An 8,429-nucleotide genomic window follows, 5' to 3' on the forward strand; every position below is an offset into this window, starting at 1 on the left:
CAGTGAGGCTGGACCTTATAAGCAATGCCCCCACCCCACAGGTCACCTGCAGCCAGCCTGAAAAGGAGTCTGATATTAAAAAGAAAAGCAAAAAGATAATTTGATACACTTTAAGAAGACACTATTCAGGGGCTGGAGTAATAGTACAGTGGGTAGGGTGCTTGGCTTGTGCTTGGCTGACCTAGGTTGCGCTGGGCTGACCCCCTGGCATCTCAAAGGGTCGCCAAAGTACCGCCAGGTGCAGAGCTAACAGTGCACTGGTGGGTGTGACCCAAAAGCTAAAAAGAGGGGGGAAAACATTATTGAAAAAAAAATTTTTTTTTTTTGGTTTTTGGATCAGACCCTGAGACACTTGGGCCACTCATGGCCTGTGCAGAAATTGCTCCTGGCAGGCTCAGGGACCGTTCATCCTGGATCAGCTGCTTGCAAGGCAAACACCTTACCGCTGTGCTTTCTCTCCAGCCCCCTCATTTTATTTTATATCAAGAATTGAGACCCTTTGCATCATCTTATTACCTTTTGTAATATAGGGGCTCTTGGTCACCAGGACTACATCTGATGATCCTCTCCAGGCAGAATTAGAGTGAGGGTGAGGTATGCAAGTGTCTGGGATGAAATAGAGTCTTGCACAAGCTAGGGGTGTGTTCAACCACCTGAACTGTCACTTTGCAAACATGAATATGGCTTTTATCGAAGAAGGGGCTTTGGTAGAGCAGAAAGGGAAACATGAAATCCATGACCATTCGGAGGCCTAGAATTCCAACCATCAAGCAGCTGTGAAAGGAGGGCTCCTCTGAACCTCAATTCTCAGTACACATCAAGCCTCAAGTAGTGATCAAGACGAAGTGAGGAGTTGTCCCCTAAGATTTCACCAACATTTCGGGGCCGGAGAGATAGCATGGAGGTAAGGCGTTTGCCTTTCATGCAGAAGGTCATTGGTTCGAATCCCGGCGTCCCATATGGTCCCCCGAGCCTGCCAGGACCAATTTCTGGGCGTGGAGCCAGGAGTAACCCAAACACCAAAAAACAAACAAAGATTTCACCAACATTTCAACTTAGTCATTCGACGAACCATTCATTTGGGGGTACTGGGTGTACCCCTTCTGAACTTTCCAAACTCAGGAAAAAGTCTCAGGCGATCTCGGGCGATTCTGTCAGCTTGGCCTGGAAGTACAGAAGAGAGTACTTGTCAGGGTGATTAACGTTTTCTTTTTGGTTTTTGGGGCCACACCTGTTTGATGCTCAGGGGTTACTCCTGGCTAAGCGCTCAGAAATTGCCCCTGGCATGGGGGGACCATATGGGACGCCTGGGATCGAACCGCGGTCCTTCCTTGGCTAGCGCTTGCAAGGCAGACACCTTACCTCTAGCGCCACCTCGCCTCGCCGGCCGAGCTTAACGGTCTTAAAATGAAAAATTTAAAAAATAGTGCAAAGGAGAGGAAGAGGGGAGGAGAGGGAAAAAAGAAGAGTTAAATTCTTAAATGAGTCACCAAGCCACAGAACACTTTTATCTATCTACCTATCTACCTATCTACCTACCTATCTACCTACCTATCTACCTACCTATCTACCTATCTATCTATCTATCTATCTATCTATCTATCTATCTATCTATCTATCTATCTATCTATCTATCTATCTATCTATCTATCTATCTATCTATCTATCTATCTACCTACCTACCTACCTACCTACCTACCTACCTACCTACCTATCTATCTATCTATCTATCTATCTATCTATCTATCTATCTATCTATCTATCTATCTATCTATCTATTATCTCTATCTATCATCTATCTATCTATCTATCTATCTATCTATCTATCTATCTATCTATCTATCTATCTATCTATCTATCTATCTATCTATCTATCATCTATCTATCTATCATCTATCTATCTATCTATTTTTGGTTTTGGGGCCACACTCGGTGACGCTCAGGGGCTCCTCCTGGCTCTGCGCTCAGAAATCTGTGCTCCTGGCTTGGGGGACCTTCTGGGACGCCGGGGGTGGGTGGGGATGGAACCGCCCTGCCCGACGGACGCCTGGAGGGTGTGGCGGGCTCAGGCTGTCCAAAGACCCGCCAACGCGCAGGCCGGAAGTGGACTACAACTCCCGGCAGCCTCTGCGCCCGCCAGCCCGCGAATCCCTCCGCGGCCAACTTGCCCGCTAGCTGGACGCCCCGCCGCTCCCGAGGACCCAGGACAGGTGTTTCCTTTCTTAAGGGCTCGCGGGGCAGCATCTTCGGCTTTTCCGCGGAGGACGGGCCGGGAACTCGGAAGTCGCTGCGGACTTTTTTTTTGCGGCGGGTCGCGGAGGGAGACGCTCGTCCACCCTGCGCTGCGCCCCGTTTTTCGCGCGCTTTTGGCGGCGGCTGTGGTCGCGGGGCCGGGCCGGGCCGGGCGGGGCGAGGCCGGCGCCGAGGGGCTCGGGGGCTGCTCGGGATGTTCCAGGACGCGCCGCAGGCCGGCGGGGCGGCGGGGGCGGCGGCGGCGGCGGCGCTGCAGGCCCTGTGCCAGGAGCTGAACCTGGACGAGGGCAGCGCGGCCGAGGCCCTGGACGACTTCACGGCCATCCGCGGCAACTACAGCTTGGAGGTGAGCGGCAGCCGGCTGTGCCCTCGCCCCGCCCCGCCCCGCCTGACCCACCTCTGGGGGACCCCGACCCAAACACCCCCCGACCCCGAGACGGTGGGCTGCGGGAGGGCGTCGCTGTCTCCCTCCTTGCTGTTTCTTGGGGCCCCACACCCCGTGACGCTCAGGGCGTCCTCCTGGCTCTGCGCTCAGAGATCTGTGCTCCTGGCTCGGCGGAGCATCTAGGACACTGGGGGTCGAACCCAGGTCCGTCCTGGGCCGGCTGCGTGCCAGGCAAACGCCCCGCCGCTTGCGCCACCGCTCCGGCCCCTCCTGTTTCCCTTTGAGGCGGGAAACTGAAGCCCCGGAAGGGAGGGGCTGTGCGAGCTCACACCCCACCCCACCCCACCCCACCCCAGCCGGGGACCCCACCGACCCGGCCCGAGACCCTGCGCCCCGCCCTGGCTCTCCCTCTGCACCGGCACCGCTTGAAGCTGCGGCCCATCGCGTGCCCAGATGCGAGGCCGGCGGTGGTGGTGGGAAGGGGCGCACCCCCAGGTCCCCCAGGAGAGGTGGAGCTGCCCCGCCAAGGTGGATCGGAGTGGGGTTCGAGGACTCGCCTTGAAGGCACTTGGGCACGGGCCGTGCGGGCCGGGTCTCCTTCCAGCTCTCAGCCTCCCGCGGGGAACAGAGCTTGCCACGCCTTGGCACGCAGCTCCCGGCGCCTGTCTGAGGCCAGGGGGCTGTGCAGGGGGCCAGAGTAACGGTAGAGGGAGTCACTCCGCCACCCCCGTGGTTCCCTGAGCACAAAACCTGGAGAAAGCCCCGAGTACCGGCGGGTAGAGGTCCCATATCCAAAAAGGGAAAACTAAAGGGAACCGTCATCGTTTTTTTCTCCAACCTTGCCGTTTTCGCTTTGTTTTGTTTTAATTGCAGTTCTCACACCGATCCTGAGCCAGGTAGGGGGTCCTGTGGTCCTGTGCACCTGCTTTCCAGGTCATTTTTGAATGCCCTAGAATATACCTTGCCCTGGGGTCATTCTGATCTATCTAGGAGCCTGGTGCGTCCAGAGATAAAGGGCCTTTTCCAAATGTCTCCTGAAAAGGCTACAACAACAAAAAAAAAGGGGGTGGGGCAGTGGCATAAGCATTTGCCTTGCCTGCCCTAATCTAGGATGGACCGCTTGCCTGCCCTAATCTAGGATGGACCTCAGAGTTCCATAGGGTCCCCCAAGCCAGGAGCTATTTCTGAGGGCAGAGCAAGGAGTAACCCCGGAGCTTCAACGGGTGTGGCCCAAAACAAAACAAAATCCAAATGTTTCCTGATCCACCTAGTAGGGGTAGGGGCATGATATTCATCCCTTTGTAAGTGAGGCCTGTCTTGCTTAGCCCCCAATGATAGGATGAATTTCGGTGTTCAGAAACTGTTGGAAATTTGGAAGTGGCAGTCTGGTATTTGGGAACAGTGTCTAAGAAAACACCTATATGTATGTCTCCAGGAACAGGACAAGTATAGGACCTGCCCTACTGGAAGGCATGAGAAAGTCAGGGGATTTGTTAAAGTCTAGTGTCCTAGTGGAAAAGCTGCGTTTTAAAAGCTGTATCTGGAGAGATCCAGGAAGTTGAGTACTTGCCTTGCGTGCATCCCATCGAGATTCAATTCCTGGTTCCCTTACCTGTCAAGAGTAAGCCTTGAGGTTCTGGAGAAATAGCACAGCGTTGTTTGCCTTGCAAGCAGCCGATCCAGGACCAAAGGTGGTTGGTTCGAATCCCCGTGCCCCATATGGTCCCTTATGCCTGCCAGGAGCTATTTCTGAGCAGACAGCAGGGAGTAACCCCTGAGCATCGCTGGGTGTGGCCCAAAAACCAAAAAAAATAAAATAAAATAAAATAAAGAGTAAGCGTTGAGCAGCATCATGATGTGGCCTCCAGACCAAAAATTAATTAATTAAAAAAAATTTAAAAGGCTTGAGAACATTTTTGTCTTCATCTGAGTCAAGATTGCAGCTCCAACTTGGAAGCTCTTTCAGAATATTTTCAGGTTTGGTTTAGAAGGCACAATTAGAATTACTATGTTCTTTTTTTTTTTTTTTTTTTTTGTGGTTTTTGGGTCACACCGGGCAGTGCTCAGGGAAAACTCCTGGCTCCATGCTCAGAAATTGCTCCTGGCAGTCACAGGGGACCATATGGGACACCGGGATTCAAACTGATGACCTTCTGCATAAAAGGCAAAAGCCTTATCTTCATGCTATCTTTCCGGCCCCAGAATTACTATGTTCTTGAGTCTACCTGATAGGTTCTTGCTTGCATTTGCCCTTTGCTTTCCTCCCTGTTGCCTTACAGGAGGGTGATTTACTGCTCTTACTTTTTTTCCTTTTGTTGGGGGCAGGTTTGGCATTTGTGAACCTATTCCTGGCTCAGTGCTCCACTTCCCACTTTTGCTCTCCCTCAGCAGCTTTCCCTCGCACTAAATTGAGTCAAAATTGCTTCCTTAGGGGTCGGAGGAAGTGACTTGGACTGAATTTAGTACAAGGGAAAGCTACAGTGGGTAGGCAGGGTGTTTGTGTTGCACATTGCCAATCAGGGTTTAATCCCCTGCATCCCATAATGGTCCTCCCAGTCTGCCAGGAGTGATTTATGAGCGAAGATCCAGGAGTAACCCCCAGCATTGAAAACCAAAACCAAAATAAAAACAAACAAACAAAACCCACTTCCTCACTGTGCTTTACTCTCCCAGGATATTGTCAGTACTTTTTTGGTTATTTTGTTTGTCTTTTGTTCTTGATTCACACGAAGGGTGCTCTGAGACTATTTCTAGGAGGTCACTCCCAGCTGTGCTAAGGTGTATGGTCACTTTTATGTAGTTCTGGGCTTACCAGCAAATCGTCTGCTCCTAGACTTTTTAAACTGACTGCTCTCTTCAGTACGTTTTATATCATGTTTCTCAATAATTATAGGTGAGAGTGTCTTTTTGGCTCAGAGATCAAAAGCCATCTTCCTTTATTTTAAATATATAAATATTTAAGCACCATAGTTACAAAATTGTTTATGGTTGAGTTTCAGACATAAAAATGTACACCACCCTCCACCAGTGCACATTGCCTGTCACCGATGTCAACAGTTTCCCTCCTACCCATCCTCCATCGCTTGCCTCTGGGGCAGACACTTTACTTCTGCCTATCTGTCTCTCTTTCTCCCATCTTTTTTTTTTTTTTTTTGGGGGGGGTCCACACCCCGCAGCGCTCAGTGGTTACTCCTGGCTTCACGCTCAGAAATTGCTCCTGGCAGGCTCGGGAGACCATATGGGATGCCAGGATTCGAACTGATGACCTTCTGTATGAAAGGCAAACACCTTACCTCCATGCTATCTCTCCAGCCCCTCTTTCACTCACCTTTCTATCTTAAGCATCAAGAAACTAGAATATAGGATATAGTAGATGGGTAAGGCATTTGTCTTGGATTAAATCAAACCCTAGTTTGTTCTCTAGGTGGCTAGGGGACTCCCTGAGCACTGTCAGGTTTGTCTCAATTCCCCTCCAAACGGAAGTAGAATAAAATAGTTTTGTGGGTTGGTTGTTGTTAAGTTTTTGGGTGGTGGCTAGGGAGGAGTCGGCCACACCCAGCTCAGGGTCTGTTCAGGGCTCTATATTCAGAAGTGACTATGCTGAGTACAGGGTTGACTGCTTGCAAGGTGAATGTTGTATGCACTGTGAGTCTCTGGCTCTTGGGGTTTTTTTGTTTGTTTTTTGCTTTTTGGGTCACACCCGGCAGCACTCGGGTTATTCCTGGCTCTACGCTCAGAAATCGTTCCTGGCAGGCTGGGGGGGACCATATGGGATGCCGGGATTGGAACCAATGTCCTTCTGCATGCAAGGCAAACGCCCTACCTCCATGCTATCTCTCTGGCCCAGTTTTTTTTTTTATTAATTAGGGTCACTGATTCAAATGTCTCCTCAGCCCAAAAAATATGGTTGTGGGTTTTTTTTGTTTGTTTGTTTTTAAGGGGGCAGTGCCAGGGATCAAATCCAGAATTGCACACTTGCAGGGCAAATGCTCTAACTTGGAACTATGACCCTGGTTTTTTAGTCTTCTTTTTGTTTTGTTGCAGCCACACCCAGCTTTGCTAGGGACTACTGCTCCTGTGCAGATGACCTCATAGTGCTGGGATTAAACCCTAGACTGCCACTTACAGTACAAAGTATGCATTCTAATTCTTTTATTTTGAAGTATCACAAAGTATTTTATTTTTATTTAAATACCATGGTTACAAGGTAGTTCATAATGCAGGTTTTTTTCACAGATAAATTGTTCATGATTGAGTTACAGACATACAATATATAGCAACCTTCACTAGTGCAAATTTCCAGCCACTAATGTCTTTTCTCTCTCACCCACCCTGATGCCTTCTTCCCTCCCAACCTCCTTCTCCCGCCTGCCTCTGGGTAGGCATTTTACTTCACTCATTCTCTCTCTGTCTCTGTCTGTCTCTCTCTCTCTCCCTCTCTCTTCTTGTGACATTGTGGTTTTGTACTATTGGGGTGTACTAAGGGGTGGCATGAACAGCCTTTCCATATTAGACCTCTGCTCTAACTGCACTCTGTTCTTTGTGGCAAGTTATGTACCATGGAATCATCCTCCTATTTTCATCTCTATTGTCTCTGGATATAATCCCTGCTCTACCTTTCATTTTTTTATATCCCAGTGATGAGTAAGATTATTCTATTTTTTTGCCCCCAATATTTACTATGCCTATGCAGGGAAAAAAGGCATAAAATAATCTTTTTTATCTATCTATTTATTTGTTTATTTATTTTTGGGACTTCTTTGTTTTGGTGTAGATATTGAAGTTGATGTCTCCATTTTTTTATTTTTTTTTTGTGGTTTTTTTTTTTTTTTTGGGTCACACCCGGCAGTGCTCAGGGGTTATTTCTGGCTCCAGGCTCAGAAATTGCTCCTGGCAGGCACAGGGGATCATATGGGGTGCCGGGATTTGAACCGATGACCTCCTGCATGAAAGGCAAACGCCTTACCTCCATGCTATCTCTCCGGCCCCTCCAATTTTATTTTATGTTATTTTATCTTTCTCTTTTTGCGCTCTGGCATGGTTCTATTTCAGGACCAAGACAATTATGTGGTGCTTGTCTTTAGTGCTGTAGTGCTCATTGGATATTTATTTGATATTTCTTTTTGTATTTTTTTTTTGTTTGTTTGTTTTTGGGCCACACCCTGCAATGCTCAGGGGTTACTCCTGGCTGTCTGCTCAGAAGTAGCTCCTGGCAGGCACGGGGGACCATATGGGACACTGGAATTCAAACCAACCACCTTTGGTCCTGGATCGGGTGCTTGCAAGGCAAACGCGGCTGTGCTATCTCTCTGGGCCCTCTTTTTGTATTGTTGTGGTATTTCAATTCCTTTTTTCCTGTCCTCTCTCAAACTGAGGTTGAGAGCCTCTAGAAGGACTACATCCATTTTTGGCTTATTTGATTTTTACCCCACTGTATTGCTTTTCTCTTCTTCAAACAAAGCCACATAACTTGAACTATCTAGTTCTGCCTCTCAAATAGAGGGGGAAACAAGGGAGGGTACCAGGACCAACCAGATATATGATCACTATGTAGTAAGCTAGACACAGGGGACCACTTACTCTAGCAGCCAATAAGGTCAAAAATTATATATAATAAAAAAGATTATTCTATTTTTATTGCTCTCCCTCTGACTCATTTCGCTTAGCATAATACTCTCCATGTCCATCCATGTATGTAAAATTCATGTAAGCAAAATGCATGACTTCATTTTTCCCTAATAGCTGCATAGTATTCCATTGCATCTTCATTTCTCATTTGTTTCCAGGAATC

The 8,429-nt window shown here is 48.7% G+C and overlaps 1 protein-coding gene across 1 annotated transcript in view; it reads left to right on the forward strand.

Moving 5' to 3' along the window:
- The first annotated feature begins 2,446 nt into the window (after positions 1–2,446).
- RBL1 (RB transcriptional corepressor like 1) overlaps positions 2,447–8,429 on the forward strand; it is a 69,186-nt gene continuing 63,203 nt past the window's right edge. The window contains exon 1 of the mRNA XM_049779141.1: positions 2,447–2,599. Within this exon, the coding sequence (XP_049635098.1) occupies positions 2,447–2,599 (153 nt within the window). The remainder of the gene's footprint in view (positions 2,600–8,429) is intronic.

This window comes from Suncus etruscus, chromosome 9, assembly GCF_024139225.1.
Source record: "Suncus etruscus isolate mSunEtr1 chromosome 9, mSunEtr1.pri.cur, whole genome shotgun sequence".
Classification (NCBI taxonomy): domain Eukaryota; kingdom Metazoa; phylum Chordata; class Mammalia; order Eulipotyphla; family Soricidae; genus Suncus; species Suncus etruscus.